The 16583-nt window shown below is 44.4% G+C and overlaps 1 protein-coding gene across 9 annotated transcripts in view; it reads right to left on the reverse strand.

Moving 5' to 3' along the window:
• The window catches only part of TET1 (tet methylcytosine dioxygenase 1), a 96048-nt gene that overhangs the window by 21160 nt on the left and 58305 nt on the right, over window positions 1-16583 (reverse strand). For 8 of the 9 annotated variants that reach the window (XM_027693031.1, XM_027693037.1, XM_027693032.1 and 5 more), the window contains 6 exons: window positions 16167-16257; window positions 15542-15635; window positions 4405-4613; window positions 3387-3537; window positions 983-1072; window positions 427-564 (listed from right to left, as the gene is read on the reverse strand). In XM_027693031.1, coding sequence (XP_027548832.1) covers window positions 427-564; window positions 983-1072; window positions 3387-3537; window positions 4405-4613; window positions 15542-15635; window positions 16167-16257 — 773 coding nt within the window. The remainder of the gene's footprint in view (window positions 1-426; window positions 565-982; window positions 1073-3386; window positions 3538-4404; window positions 4614-15541; window positions 15636-16166; window positions 16258-16583) is intronic. The other variant, XM_027693036.1, reaches the window with a different exon arrangement.

The raw sequence follows: 16583 nt of genomic DNA on the forward strand, positions 1-16583 counted from the left end.
TACAGTGACCCCTGAGCCAGCCCCGTCCCTACAGTGACCCCTGAGCCAGCCCCATCCCTACAGTGACCCCTGAGCCAGCCCAGTCCCTACAGTGACCCCTGAGCCAGCCCAGTCCCTACAGTGACCCCTGAGCCAGCCCCAGTCTGTACAGTGATCCCTGAGCCAGCCCAGTCCCTACAGTGACCCCTGAGCCAGCGCTGTCCCTACAGTGACCCCTGAGCCAGCCCCATCCGTACAGTGACCCCTGAGCCAGCCCCATCCGTACAGTGACCCCTGAGCCAACCTCAGTCTGTACAGTGACCCCTGAGCCAGCCCCAGTCCCTACAGTGACCTCTAAGCCAGCCCAGTCCCTACAGTGACCCCTGAGCCAGCGCTGTCCCTATAGCGGTGCCAGCTCCGTGCCCAGCCCTGCCCAGCCGTACGTACCACGGTGCTGCCGTTGTGCATGTTGTGGGTGTCCTTGTGTGCGTGGGCGCAGAAGTCGATGCAGGCCGTGACCCCGGAGAAGGGCCGGCCCGCCTGGCAGCCCAGCCGGCAGTCGGGGCCCATGTGCTCGTTCTCCACCTGCAAGGACAATAAACTACAGCTACTTGGGACTCAAAGGGAGGGGCTGGGAGCCCCAAGGCCACCCCCTCCTTGTGACAGAGTGAAGGCAGCCAAGAAGCCACAGTGATCAAAAAGCATGTATTTCCCTATCAAACATGGAACACTTCTGGCTGGATGTCAGCGAGATTATCAGGTCAGCCAGATTCTAAGTGTCTTGAAACAGTGAAACCAATTTATTTACAGTATTATCTCTGAGCCTTTGTCACCTATGCCCAGCTCAGGGCATAACTGAACCCCCAGTTCAAATCTGGAGGTGCAGTACATTAAAACCTGCCAAATGGCCCTGGAAGCAGCAGCTCCACAGCATCACGAGGCCTGGGGCTGCTCCTTGGTTTGGGACCACGCTGCTGCTCAGAGCTGAGTGTCACACACCTACCTGGTTCTGGAAAGCTTCTGGAGCAAGCTTCTTATACACTGGAGCCACATCAGTAGCCAACGTTTGCAAATTATTTTCCAGAAGTTCCTCCTGCAGAGAAAGGCAACATTCAGTGCTGGAGGTGGCTTTGAAAGCATCTCAGCCAGGTGAGAGATGCCTGACAGCTCAGCCTCTACCTCCTGTTTTATTAATCTGACTTCTGTCCTGCTGCCCTTTGTCACTAGCCATAAATGTCTACTTTTGCATGACCAAAACACCAAAATGGTTAGATATAAATCAACCAAATAACAGTGGAGGGTATGTGCTGGGGCAAAGAAACCCAACACAGGGGAACTCATTTCTGCATCAGTTCTGATACGTGTCAAGGAGGGAGGTATGTTCTACACAAAACCAGAGGACAAAACTCATACCCCATTGTGAGTGGGGATGGAGCCTCAGGTCTTCTTTTAGTGTTTTGCTTAGGGGCCTTAATCCACATTGACACAGCTCAGCTAAAAGAAGCCCAGGTTTCCAATAAATTTCCTTTAACTGTACGAGAAACTGCCAATTGCATTTAACACTCATTTCAGCTCTTAGGTCTTTTCTCAGAGGTACATTTCTCATACTGCAACAGAACTTTCACCAGGAACAGTTGTTAACTCTTTTGTTCTTTGGAGGTGCAAAACTCAGGACTTTATGGAAATACCTACTAGATTTGGAAATAATATTCCTTTCCTTAGGCAAAGCCATATAAACTCAGAATTAGCTAGGTGGGCTTGTATGGCAGCATCACATTTAAATTCTTATTTATAGACACAATCTCCAAGTTCTTATCCTAAGTTTTTTGTTTTTCCAGAAAAATCACCAACCAACTGGTGACAGATCCACTTTGTTTTCCTCCAAGGACCAGGCTTTGAGACACAACCACCTGTGTCTTCAGTTTTGCATTGTGTGGAAATGCAAAGAACAACAGCTGATTTTGTTCAAAAAAACCCAAACCCACTTGTCCCCATACCCTGTAAACACCAGTGTACAGAAGACTCACTTTTTTCCATGCAGTGTTCCCTTACAAGACAATACTGTATTTTTAACTCACACTACAGCCAGTTCATCAGCTGGAAACGCTGCCACAAGGGTTTCTGAACTGCACTGAAGGTAACATACCCTTCATTATCTATCCTAGAGTACCATTCTTACCTAGGGATGTTATACCCTTAACTCACTCCATACAGCGCTTCAAATGATACAAGTCCTTCTGGACTTTCAACTATCTTTTTCTTGATTTGCTTTCTTGATTGAAAATTTAATTTTATTAATACTTCCTAGCTTTATGTCATCTGTAAAATCATCAATAGCCAGTATTTAGCTAAAAGAAGTACCTGCTAGAAAAAATAATGCCAAAAACAAGTGTGCCACTGAGCCTGCTCTGACCACAGACCTGGAGCTGCCTCAGCTCTGTGTTTGCTTAGACACACAGGGAGGTTCTGCCTTGGGGAGTTCCTCAGCTAATTCAAAGCATCCTAAACCTACAGAGGACATGCCCGCACAGAATGCTCCATGCACAGCGTTAGACAGAGGGAGAACCTGGACACAGGGAATGGCAAAAGACAGAGAAGGAACAGGATTCCTAAAATAAAAGAAGCCCAATAAACACATTTTTCTATAAACAAAGTTTATAAAACAATTCCCTCTTGAGACAAGCAAGGCTGGGTTTGGCCTGTTCTGCCTTCAGCTCACAACACCTTTATTCCTTCTTCATGAAAATATTTTCAGAGTAAAACACTAACGGGGTTGGGTTTTTTACAGGTTCGTTACTTCACATAATCCATCATTAATTTCTGTGCTGCCTCAACCTTTGTGACATCACCAACACTCCTAACCAGCAATTAACAGAATCACTTCACTGCATCGTGTTTTAGTGTATCCATTCCTTCAAAACCATTTAAAAAATATGCTGGTCACAGAAAAAAAACAGTTTATTCTTGGTGACAGAGGAAGCCCAGGCTGTCAGCTGGTCCTACAAAACTGGGAAAGCAGTTGTACCTTGGGGTTGCACATTTTCTGTGCCAAGGCAGAAGCCCTGAAGGTCTGAGCTACAGGCTTGGTCCTTAGAGAAACCCTCGAGCTGTGTTTTACACTTCCGAAGGTGAACGTTTCACACAGGTTACACAGGGAGCTAAACATGCAGAAAAGCATTTAAGGATAATTTTAGGGCATTTAAATACATAAGTGACACTGAGTTTTCACCCAGTGGAATAATGATTCTAAATACTACAGTTAAAAAAACTGCATTGGCTGTGTGTCTGTGATAAGCTCTGCACACGTGTATGAGAGAGAAGGGGGTGAAAATCCAGAGATTTCACTCCCAGTTCTGAAAATCACCAGAAGATGTGTTTGAAGGGGAAAAAAAAAAAAGAAATCTTACTTGCTTAGGGTCATCAGTGAGAAGCCTAAACTTCCTGGGGTTTTTGCTCCTGGCAAACTTACAGCCATTGAAATACATACTCCATGAACAGCCAAATGAGAACGATGCTCCACAAGTTTCTGGGTCAAGTCCTTGACATGCACAAGTACGACTAGGAAAGGAAATAAAGACAAGTCAGGTCAGCTGGCAACACAGCTCTTGGGTCTGGGGTTTTTTAGGTAAATGCTATTTGTTGTTTCTTTTATAATACAGAGCATAAAACAAAGGAATTTATAAAATACATGTCTTAACCAGACATTTTCTGTTAAGGAAATATTCATGTGTAGAGGGCTCACTTTTCTCCCCAGGAAGACAGACTCAACTCCCCCAAGACCTAATTCAGGGAAATAAATACTCAGTCATAGCTCTATAAATACACCCGTGCTACTTTCATTTTGAATTCTCCAGTTGGATAACCCTTTTATCCAGGAAAGTAGCCCTGCAACTAAAGGTTACCCCTAAATCCAATAGTTATTGTGTTATGTGCAGCAATACCATTAACTCCAAATTGATCTGACTTTCAAAGTGGACTCTTTAAGAACACAAGCATTAGATTCAGGTCCCTGTACAGCTATAAGTCTGTGAAATGTGAGCTACACAGAGATCAGCAAAGGCAGCACTGCACTTACAATATATTCTTATTAAACAAACTCAATTCCTCTCAGAGGCACAGAGAGGGAGATCCTGGGTTCAGGATCACGTCTGTTTTAACAAGTGCAATCCCACGTGGGTGGCAGCTCTTTGAGCTCGGTGGGTGTGCAGAGGGCACCTGGGGCAGCGTGCACAGAGCCAGGAGAGGAGTTCTCGGCCACCCCCTCCCTGGGCACGGCAGGTACAGCTCCCACAGAGCCAGGAACGAGGCGTGACACAAGTGACAGCCGGTGGTTTGGGATTTGTGCCTCCTTTTCCAGCTGAAGTGCTGCGTTGGCAGGCTGGCCCCGCAGAGCCCAGGCAGCCCCAGAAGGAAGAAGGGACTCACTCCTCGTTGAGCGCGCACCGGCGGCTCGTGGGGCAGCCGTACTTGCGCAGGCTCTGCGTCAGCTCCTTGTACAGCGTGTCCGCCAGCAGGTGGGGGATCCCCTCCCAGGCCAGGATCAGGATGACTATCACGGCCGTCTGGCAGTGGTGGCCCGCCCGCTGCCGCACCAGGCACAGCAGCTTCTCCTCGTCGCTGCTCCTGCGGATCACCTGCAACAACCACGGGGTTACTCTGGGAACAAACACCTCATCAGCTGCTCCTCTCTGGGATGGGTGAGGCCTAAAAAGCAAGGAATGCTGCTGCCCAAAGAGTGCCCATCGGCAAGCGGGGCCGGGACTGCGTCACACTCAGCCCTGGGTAGAACAGGGTTTTGTGTTGCTTTCTTACCTGCAGGAGAGACAGCAGTGTATTTGACAGGGGGAGGAGTATTTTAGATCTTGTACACAAGCAATAAAGGAGATGCATTAAAAGGCAAATGACCTCTGGAAGGAAACAATCCTGGGGCAAGAGATTCACTAAGAACCCAACAGTTACCCTGACAATAAGGCAGAAAATACAGTGCCAAACCCCAGAAGGCAGGTGTGTGAAAGCACACCAGTAAGGCACACATGTTAGGACAGCTATCAGTGTCAGAGATCAGTACCCAAGATGGTCCCCACTTGCAAATATAAGAAAGCAATGAAAACAGTTTGTGTTCTTAGTGAAGGAAACAATGGGATTTTTCACAACATATCCCTAGACTACCTCCATTAAAGCTCTCAGAGTGGTGAAGCTGTTACTGACCTGCATGATGTACAAAGCCATCTTTGGCAACCTTATCCTTCAAACACAGAGACTAACCAGTGTGGAACAGTAAAATACACCACTGGATTAAAAGGGGGAAAATTATCAAAGAACTAGACAATCCTACTCCCACATATTTAGGGCTTTGCCATAATCTGGAAGTCACATTTAAGACTGCCAAAAAAAGCAGTAAGGCTAGGTATTATAGAACATGGTCTCTGAAAATACATTTATTTATTCTTCCAACATGTTTTAGCCAGCATGGCCTATTCAAGGCCTCCAGCAAAGGTGTCAATGCTCCAGTGTGAAGCTCCAAACCCCTCAGGCAGTAGAGGCTCCATCCTCCTCCTCAGCTGGGCACCTGCAGGGTTCTTGCTGTGTGAGCACCAGCCCCTGCACTGCAGAGGCCTCTGCCAGCTCCATCTCAGCACTGGCTCTGGGCAAGCAGGGCCGGGCCTTCCCCCAGCCCCCCCCCCCCCCCAGAGCTCCCACACAGAACAGCCCCAGTCATGGACAAGAAAAGCAGGAAGGCAACGGTTCCCTTTCTCTTGGAATACCTCCAAATATCCGAGTGTTCAGGCAGATTCCCTGTTGGACTGATGTCAAAGCTGCTGTGCTGCCAGATGTGCAGCTGTCACTCATATGTGACCCCTGCCCTGATTACCTCTGAATATTTAAATCATCTGAACTCCTGGAAAGCAGGGACCAAAGCACACTTGCAGTTCATCTGCCAATGAAAAGGGCTGCAGCAGATGAACAGCTGGAGAGGGCACCTGTGCAGGCTGAGCAGGGAGAGCAAGCTTAGAGTTCATTTGTGTCAAGAGAAAGTATCACCCTTCTAAAGCTGATCATGCACTCTTACAATCAGCCTTGGGCTTCATGAGAAAATGAGTGGCTCTGATACACCGTTCCTGACAAGGAGTCTTGGTTGTGACCAACCTACTGACTGACAGGTCAGTATGTCTTATAAGGAAAGAAAAATAATCCAACTCATTTACATTTAAGTGAAGTTGGCAGCAAGTCTGTTAAGGCTGATCCACAATACAGGTTATTCATGTCAAAGTTTTAATTCCTGAGGCAGCAGTTCCTTCTAGCCAGAAGAACAATTTAATTTTGTTACTCAGTGTGAAGTGATGCTTTTACTCTTTTTTTTCCTCTTATTTCTAGACTAACCCAAATAACACAGTCTGGTACTGTACAATGTCAGGTGCCCTTTTTAAGTTCTCATGTAGCTCTAAACTGGAAAAACACAGTCCAGGAAAAATGACAAACGAACACAAAGGAAATTTATAGTTTCCTTAAAACTAAGACCACACTTTCCTGCAGTTAAATTTGGCTGGAATTGGCTTCATTGTGCATATTGTAGAGAATGCAATACTCTTATTGGACCCAAAACCATTTTACAATCCACCACCTTCTGGGCCACAAAGGCAAGTTCATGTATTTTTTAGTTGAGTGAATTTTACATCTCTGGGTCAGTTACATCATCCACTCATTGGATCCTTTTGTTCCCAGAGATCAGCCCTTCCCTCACCTGTCACTGAGCTGGGATGGTTCCTGAGGTGGAGCTGGAGCCACTCTGCTTCCCCAGAGGAACTGAGGATGCCCTCCCAGAGCAGTAATGAACTGAGCCTCTCCTGTGCAATAACTAAACCTACAGCAATGCCCCACTCAGGGTACAGAAAAAGCACTTTTGAGCAGGACAGCTGAACTCCAGAGTGTTTCCCCAGACTGGGGACAATGAACAAATCAGCTGGCAAACCTTGTGTCCAAAGGTTTTGGGTATTACTCATGATTTCTGTGATGTAGTTAACAACAGTGATAAAGTAAATAATTTAATACTTCAGTTTGTTTAATTTTGGTCCCTAATGCATTTACAAGGAATGAGAAAGTAAGCATTTGTTAAGCAGAAGAACTTAAAAGCTACGTTTTTAGAATGGGAAAATAAAACTTTTCCTCTGCAATTACTTTTCCACACAAGCTAACCATGACTTCTGAGTGACTCACACAGAAAAATAACATGATCAACAAAACAGACTTGAACAAGTCTGTGAAGCATTATGTAACACTTACATGCAGCAAGCAAGAGGACAAGAGGAAAAGGCCTCAAGTTGCCCCAAGGAAGGTTTAGACTGGATCTTAGGAAAAATTTCTTCCCAGAAAGGACTGTCCAGCCCCAGCACAGGCTGCCCAGGGCAGTGGTGGAGTGCCCATCCCTGCAGGGATTTAAAAGACTGTCGGTGTGGTGTTTAGGGCTGTGGTTTAGTGGTGGCCTTGGCAGCGACGGGTTAATGGCAGAACTCAATCTCAGAGGTTGTGTCCAGCCTAAATGATTCTATAATGTCATGGTCAGGTTTTTGCAGGTATGTAGGGCCACATTACCCCTGAACTCATTTCAGCAACCACCGGATGTCATCAGTACTAAGTATCCATCAAGACCCCCACATTAACAATGAATAACAGCTACACTTCAGGAAAGGAACAGGACCTACCAAACTCCTCCACATGCCCCATCAGTACCCACCAGCCCTGCTCTGCACTCACACTAACTGGCATGAAGTTCCCTGCTGCCACTCCCTCCCCTGTGTGCCAACAAGGGAACACCAAAACGGGACCCAGCTCCTTCCAAAGAGCCTCCTTACACACACATTGGACACACAGCACCACCAGGACCATCCTTGGAGGTGCCGATTTGGGCAGGACACTCAGTTGTTTTGATCACTCTCAAACCCCTGTTTTGCCCATCCCTCTGGTGCTGGAGTTGTGCCCCCACCAGTACCACATCCTGCATTCCTATGGCTGTCCAGGTGTCCTTGTTGATGTGCACACCCAAGGGAAGGCAGCAACTCAAGTGATTCATTTTCTCAGCTAGCCCAGGACAGCAGGAGCTGAGAACATGAGCAAGCCTTCGAGGTGTCCCACAATCAGCAGCTATTCTGGCAACATACCACAGCTAAACTTCTGCACTACAAGCCACAAAGGTCTAAGCTTCCCAAATTTTCTTACCAGAAAGCACGAGCCAAATGCTATGGCAGGTTTACTGAAGAGGTGCCCTATGCAGTAGAATTTCCTCCAGCAATTTAGATTTTTCACACCTTGCATACAAGGAGAGTGAAAAGGATGCTAAAAATTCACGAATACAATAACAGGATGAGGTCAGAAGAGCACAGTTCAGCCTTATCATGATCCTGAGAGTGACAAACAGCGATTGCCTCTGGATGTGCAGCAAGAGGCACTGGGATATAGAGATGCTTCCCAGCAAAGCCAGGCATCTTCCAGCCACCCACCAACAGCTCAGGGGACAGGTCTCCCCCTGCTTTCCAAGCACTTGCCTTTTGTGCATTTCTCCACTCACTTCTAAATCCATGTAGCATTTTAACCACCCACTACATTCCCAGGAAAGCTTAATTACAGACTATGTGACATAAAAAACACGACCCTTCCTTGGTGCTGAGCTCACCCCCTGCCAGCACCCTCTAGTTTAGCTCCAGGATGAGACTGGAGAACACAGCTCCATGCCACTGGACACTTCAACAGCTCTGCCTTCTCCCTTCCCTCTCTGCCAGCCTGGCCATCTGTCCTTCCCAATCCCGCTGTGCTTTCCTGGGGGATCAGACTGACAGGATCCCATCCGGGGGGGCAGCACCTCTCACAGAGGCACAGCTATGTTCCAGGTTTTCTCTGTTCCTCCCCAGTAGTTCTCACCAATTTCTTCTGCAGTTTCCATCACAACTGGACAATGAAGCTTTGTCTAACAAACCATCATCTCAAGCAGTAACAACCCAGTGTCCACCACTGAGTACACGGAACTAGAACACTGCTTTTTGTGTGACTTTACAGAGTGATTTTTATCTTTTATTTTCAGTGGTCATTCAGTCAGGATTAGAATTCGTGATGTCTGTCCTTGCTCTTCATTATCCTGAACGACGATGTATCAGCAGCACTTTGGCACTGGAGCATCTCCTGCTTTTTTCAAACCATTTCTGGATGGGTTGCAATGAACAATCAGTAAAGCCACACTGTCAATAAAAGCTCCTCCAGCTGTCCAAATGCTGGAGTTCTACTTCCTTAGCAGGAGCTCTAGAACAAGGGATAAGTCCACAGTGAATAAGAATGCTCCCAGCCATGAGCCAGCCCATCCACATGACCATGGACACGCCTTGGGAAGTAGCTCAGTCCAACTGCAGAAGCTCCATGTACCAGATGCTGAATTCCCCCAGGGATGAGAAATTAACTTTCCAATTACGATCACCAGAAAGAGTTGTGTTAACTTCAACATGATTTAATCCAGACACCACTACCAAAGAGCACTAAATTTCAATTGTGAATTAAAAACACTGCTATAAATTACTGGATAACCCCCCCCCCCAAACAACAGAACCAACAAAAAGGTCCTTTTAGGTTTTTTTCACCTCCATGTGGTTCCACTGCAGTATTTCCTCCAGCCCATTCTGAATTTCTTCAGTCAAATAACTGTGTCTCCTTTGCAGGATATCAGTAGTTGATTTGAAAGTGAGAACATATTTCGCTGTTCCCTGTAATTTCCTGGAATAGGAGACTCCTTAAGCACACTGTGGCTCCCAGTTTTCTAACCTGCAGATTTTGCCTCTGTACAGAGTCCGTGTATGGAGACCTCTGCTGAGCTCCAGTTCCCTAATAACCTACAGCAGGGTGCTGGTTCACCTTAACACAGATTTTCTCTTTCATTTTTACTCTATTAAAATATTTGAGTCATTCTTCATGTTAAACCATATTAAAATGCTTTTATTTACTTCCTAAACCACATAAATGTTTCTAATAATTCTGAATCTCAAAGCATTGCAGCACTTAAAGAATGGCTGTACTTTGGATGATATTCCAAGCATTTTTGTCCCAGATAAGCTCCTCTAAGCCTGCTCAGCTACACACACTAACCTGCTACAACACTAAGGCAAGAAAAGGATGCTCTAATACAACACTGTCCAAAAAGGTGAACAAAACCCCCACGAACCACCCTCTCCATTTGCTAAAATTCATTTCCTTCCAGACTTCTCCTATGGAGAACATGATTTAACCATAAAGATAATTCAGTAAATGAAATAAGAGCGTGAAGTACAGTAAGCTGTTTAAAGCAGAATGGAACTGCACGTCCTCCCTGGCTGTCCAAGACACAGCCAGTCCAGCAGAATTTGAAGTCCTTTTCAAATCTATTGCAAGAATTCCCCACTCTTATGTCCCAAGCACATGACAGTTCCACTGTCCCCTCCCTCACAGGTACCAGAACCTCCAGACCACATCACTGCCAAGCAGGAAACAGAAAATGAGCATCAGACAGCTAATTTCCTTGAATAAATCACATCTCTTCTAATACTAACGACAGCTGATTTGTAGAGAGCCATGGCAGGAGTAACTTCTCAGTTTTCTCAGTTTCTCAACTCAAACCAAACTAGCAAACTGCAAAAAATACGTGTCTGTAGAACAGTTTATTGTTATTATGGCTCACTCAGCATTCCACGAATTGTAGTTTCTGGTATTTAGCTACAAATTCCCATCAGTTCAATGATCTAGAAAATCTTGATTGGAACAATGGGCTATCTAAGCATTACTTTCAAAACATTAATTTCAGTGGCTAATATCAGGTTTGTGTCTGTCCAGGACTGTAATTTCAAGTGTAACTATTTTAAAAGTATTTGTAATGAAGTTTTTTATCTATCTTTATTCTATCCCTGTTTTTTTTTATATGGCCTACTAATAAACAGACAACATCAAGAAAATAAAGATCTGTCAAGCTATAAATAATTAAAAAAAATAAATCAAAAGAGGCCAACAGTACACAAGAATTTAAGAAACTACTTGCAAAAGGCATAAGAGCCCCATAATACTGTATTTTCAAACAAACTGGGGCCATCAGCAGGCTAACAGAATCTAAAAGGTGAGATCATCCAAGTGTTACAAAAAATAATCAAAAACCCCTCAACTAACAACAACAACAAAAAATCACTCAAAAAGAGAAGGCTCAAGATGGTCACAGACAAGAAGTTTGGGAAGATTCCCGTGTCAGAAACCTTCACAGGGACAGTCAAGGATTTTTTCTGAAGTTCAAAGCCCTGTGGTTAAGGGACAATAGTAAAAGTGGTTAGAGGACAAGAGTAAAAAAAAGAATCCAAACCCAAACACCTGAATCCTCCAAACAGCAGTTATCTGCCAAGTTCAGATGATATCCAAAGAAACTCAAGGAAGAAACAACTGCAGTATTAAATGTGATGTGCATTGTCTTGATTTATAATGTATTATTACTGGAGGGCCTCGAGATTCCCAAGAGGATACAGCTTCGTAAAAGTCCTGGAAGAACTCAGTGGATTCAGTGATCCCAGCCTGCTGTGTGCAGGGCAGGGCCGGGATCAGTCTGTGATCCCTGCTGTGTGTGGGGCAGGGCTGGGATCAGTCCGTGATCCCTGCTGTGTGCGGGGCAGGGCCGGGATCAGTCCCTGATCCCTGCTGTGTGCGGGGCAGGGCCGGGATCAGTCCCCGATCCCTGCTATGTGCAGGGCAGGGCCTGGATCACCCAGCAAAGCTGAGGTGTAGGGAGGGCCCATCCTCAAGTGCCAGCCCAGTGTTACTGGGGGTGTTTCTAGATTTCCACCAACCCTTCATTGAGGTCCCTTAGTGAAGCCTCTCAAAGCACCCCGTTTGATTTGGGGCAAATCAAAAGACCACACATAAGTAAGTGGCGAAGAGACCTGGAACAAAGACTAGTGTGTCTCTGCTGGGAGCCCCTCGGCCTGTTTGCTCAGGGTAAATAACAGGATGGCACCATTTGGTTATGACACTGAGCAACTCAGGAATGAACAGAAGCACCACCTGCAGAGAAATGAAGGAGTTCTTACTGCTGAATGGGCTGTACAATGGCAGATAAAATTCACTGTAGATGTGTGCAGTTAATGCTCAGGGTTGGGCATTACTATGCAGGAATGAGAATCTGGCATAATGATAGAAAGCACTATGAAAATGCCAAATCACTGCCCTGCAACAGCAAAACAGCAAAAACAACTGCAAGGAATTACTGGGATAGAGCACGGGGCTGAAATCATTATGCCAGCATTTTAACTCCCAGAGAACAGGAAGGAAAAGGAGAACTGAAGATGACAACATTTATGACAGGCAGCCAAACAAAAGCACTGTCTGCAGCTCTGGGAAGCACAAAGCTGGGAGTTACTGGAACCCAACTGCGCTCACACCTTGTGCCACTGTCATTGCTGAGCTCAGCTTTTTGCAGAGCTGGAGCCTTAAAAACTACATTGCAACTCCAAATGAAGACATAAGATAGCAACAATAGCTTAGGTGATCCACGTCAACATCCACTGAAAGCAGAAGGAACCCACAGGAAATGGATTTAATCCAGAAAACAATAAGACCCCCTCTGAGGTCAGTGACATGTATCCAACTTCAGTGCTGCAGGGTGATGCCACATCATGATGTCATGAACAACTGACAAATTCACCAACCCTTCCATAGAAACTGAGGTTAACTGTAATTCACCTTCAGACAGAGCAGGAAACCCCCAAACCACAGCACATCTGTAACCAGCTACAGCACCGTGGGGAACAGTGAGTCCAGTCACTCATCACTGGCTGGTCGTAGGGAATGCACAGAACATGAGACTTTTCGTAATGTGAACAGCCTACCAAGAATGACAGGTCAGTAATTCCAGTACTTCAGAGCTTTTGTTCTTCCTTTAATATATTCTGACACTGGGTGATGCCCTAGATGAAGCAAAAAAGCCAAAGTGATGCAAATTGAAAAGAAAGAAGAGTACATTTACCTGGTATATGTCCCAGAATGGTAAGTTATTTTCTGATCACACAGTTATCACCTACAGTTATCCACACATTTGAAGTTTGGGGCAAGACTCTCTTAATTCTGTTTTGACATAAAAGTAAGACAACACAATTTGCTGCCTCCTGCAGTGAAAACAATTGCAAGCTCATCTTCCCAGTTCATGTGGGGGGCAGTCTGGTGCCTGCACATACTACAGAGGCACAAGGGTTGAAACCCTAGGCAGGATTTACTAAAAATGTTTAAGTTTAACTAACAGGAGCATTCTTGTTCATATCCAGAGGGACAAAGTATCGCCCTAAAATATAATACATTAAAAAAATACAGAAGAGATGCTTATTTCTTATCAAAAGAGTGAAGGAGGAAATATTCTGCAGGTTTCTGGTAACCTGAAATCCAAGGAAGAGGACGTCAGCTGCTTTGGGGGAAAGGAGTCTGTCTCAGTAAGTGTTTAACACACCAGGGGCATGTTTGAAGTCACTTAAGCAAAAACAACTTAGGAGACAATCAGTATGATGGAATGCAGACACTAACAGAAGAACGTATGGACACAGGTATTTTAGAAAGCCTCCTTTAATCTTAAAATGTTTCTAAGGAACCAGTAAGGCAAAATCTAGTGGAAACAGGGAAAATTTGGGAGAAATAGTTCAACACGATCAACAGATACATTCAATTTTGTCTCCATCACGTTGCTCTCAGCAGCAGGTCCCCCAGGAGCCCTGAGGGCAATGGGGTGTCCCCCTGCCAAGCAGAGAGGAGTCTGCCCCAGGGACACTGCAGAGGAGTGAGGGACAGTCTCTGCAGCTGCCAGAACCTCAGGGCTGCAAGGACCAAAGACACAGCAAACGCTTTCCACACACTTTCCAAACACTTGCAAACAAATCTCACCATCAAGTTTCTTTGGTCTTCACCAAAATCCAAATATACTCCGTAAAAGGATTAAAATTAGCATTGCCAGTGAAAAGTTAATGCAAAACATTAAGAATATCGGCCCAAAATGTGGATTTCATACAGGATGGAAGAGTTCCACACAGGAGGGACCAGTGATTTCCTTCCCTCTTGCACTCAACAGTCACACAGTAACAGCAGACTTGGAAAAACGTTCATCCTCTTTAGGTGTGAACTCCCACACAAAGTCACTGCTCCCCAGAACTTCAGTTAAATGAACATTAAATCTTATTCACAAACAGCAACGTGAAAATCTCAACTGCAGAGCAGGTCCCATACCCCAAACCAGCCCTTTCTGTAGCATCCAGTGCTGACTGTCACACTGTACACACTGGGACACCTCCAGCCATGCACAAGTACAATTAATGCCATTTTTGTCTTACAAAAAGACAGTATGTTGATACTGGCAATAGGAATATCAAAGTTAAAACTTAGTTTTAAATGCCTTCTTCCTTTCAACTGCTCACAACTGTTTCTGAGGTAAGATTTTTAACTCCTGTCCTCTGTTAAAACTGAGTGTTTTACTCAGCTGAAACATTGAGAACAATCTTTCCATTCTTTTTGGGTCAGTTGTTTATGAAAGTAGTTTTCCAATATTTTTTCTTGGATACTGGATTTATTATTAAATATTATCTGAAGCACAAGCACATATGTGCTTCCCTTCTGAAAAGCAGTTTATGTACTGAGTATGACAAACACGTTTTGAGTGCTCCAAACATAAGCAGTACAGGTTTAACATGCAAAGTCACTCAGGTACAATATGCAATAACCTTATTTTTGCCAAGTCATTACAGACACTGCCCTACAACTGCAGTTCCCATCACAGTTTTTTTCAATCAAGTCTGAAATTTCTAAATACAGCAACGCATTTTTTTCTTTTAACAACCAAGTTTGTATTATTTTCCAAAACTCAGTTTACAAGATTTCCAGTCTACTTTTTACCTCCCTCGGTGGTTTCAGCAAAGATTAAGGACAACCAATTCTTTCCAAGCTCTGTCCTGGAGCTTGTGTCTGTTACCTCATTTCCTGGCTCCAAGGAAGCAATGTGAGACAGGACTTTGATGCAAACTATCACCTCAGCACACCTTCAAATACAGAGTTCAGTTCCTCAAAGAGCAATGAACTCCTAGGCATGTAAGACTGAACGTCCTCATCCATCACACTCTTTTCTTCAGGTGTTCATACAAGTATTTTAAACTTCATACAAGGTTTTAAAAAATTTTACTAGGTAGTTTTCCAACTCTCCCAAGCAACCATCCCTAATCTTCTCTTTCACAATTCCCTATAACACGTTTCACAAGACACTTCAACTTTCACACACTGTCAGGGGTGTTCTTCCCCTTGGTCATCTCTGCTGCCTCTGTTAAGCCCCTCTCTCTTACACTCATTCAAACCACGAATAACAAACAGCACCACACCTTAAATTAAAACAAATAAAATTGCTTTCCTAAGTTTCATCACTCAGGCAGACTTTTCAATCAATTAAAGAACCAGATCTTCATTAAAGGTGAGATTATATTTGTGCTCAAGGACTGCACATCTTGATATTTAAAAGCCACACAAACGACTTTGATTTACCAAAAAAACTTACCCACTTGGCAATTGGACACCCCTGAGAGCTTTTTCCTTCCTTTCCCGTATAAACCACTACCTCTATTCTTACAGCGCTTCCTTTTGCTCCATACCTGCATTTAAAAGAGTTCATGAGTAAAACAAACTGCTGTAGATCATTTTAAAACAGGAAACATTTTCAATAAAATAAGAATAACCAATTTATTATTACTTTACTGAAAACAGAACAAAAATCTTTATGAAGTAAAAAAAAACCCTTTCCAGTTTAAAATCCTGTTTGCAAGAGTGGTTTTTGACATCTCTCTTCTGATAAACTTCTGCCACCAAGGAAATATTATTTGGGCAAGAAAGTGTTACCTGCATGTAAATCCTAGTGGATTTAGTCACTGATGTGACCTTGCCACAGTTTCTCTGCATGTGGGACACCAGAAAACCTGCTTTTGCCAGCTGCTGATTTGTCCTTCTATTGACACCTCAGAGCACTTGAACTGCAATCCTGCAGTCACAAGTGCTCAGAAAAGACATCCAGGTTTGGAACTGAAACCCTCACCTCATGCACATCTGAACATCGTTTCTGAGAGCTCTATTTCTGCCCTGTTTAGACAGCCAGGAGTACCATGAGCCTTAAAAGCTGTTCTCCTCACCTGTTCTCCATGATTTCTCTCACAGCAGCAACACTGGGTCCTGTCCCGAGGTGTGTGTAATAGGGGCCTTCATCTTTCTCTATAATTTGCTCTGTAAGCAGGTGAAGAAAACTAAGTTGGGACATACAAAATTTATATTAAAAGTATTAAAAGTAAACTTAGAAATGGTTTACAGACACATCTTGCAAATGAAATCACAATACATCAAATCTGACCCTCAAATGTAATGAATAGAGAGTAGGACAGGCTTGTTTCCACAGACAAAATTTTATACTTTTCTCCTCCTATTAATCTGCTATTATTTTTTAATGTTATAAAGTAACCCTAATTATAGAAATATTTTGCATTCTTCACAAATTTTCATTACAGGAGCTGGCATGTATTGACTAAGTAAGATTCCCAATAGCCTTGTAGGTA

Source organism: Neopelma chrysocephalum, unplaced genomic scaffold (assembly GCF_003984885.1).
Source record: "Neopelma chrysocephalum unplaced genomic scaffold, ASM398488v2 Primary Assembly neopelma1_89, whole genome shotgun sequence".
Taxonomy (NCBI): Eukaryota; Metazoa; Chordata; class Aves; order Passeriformes; family Pipridae; genus Neopelma; species Neopelma chrysocephalum.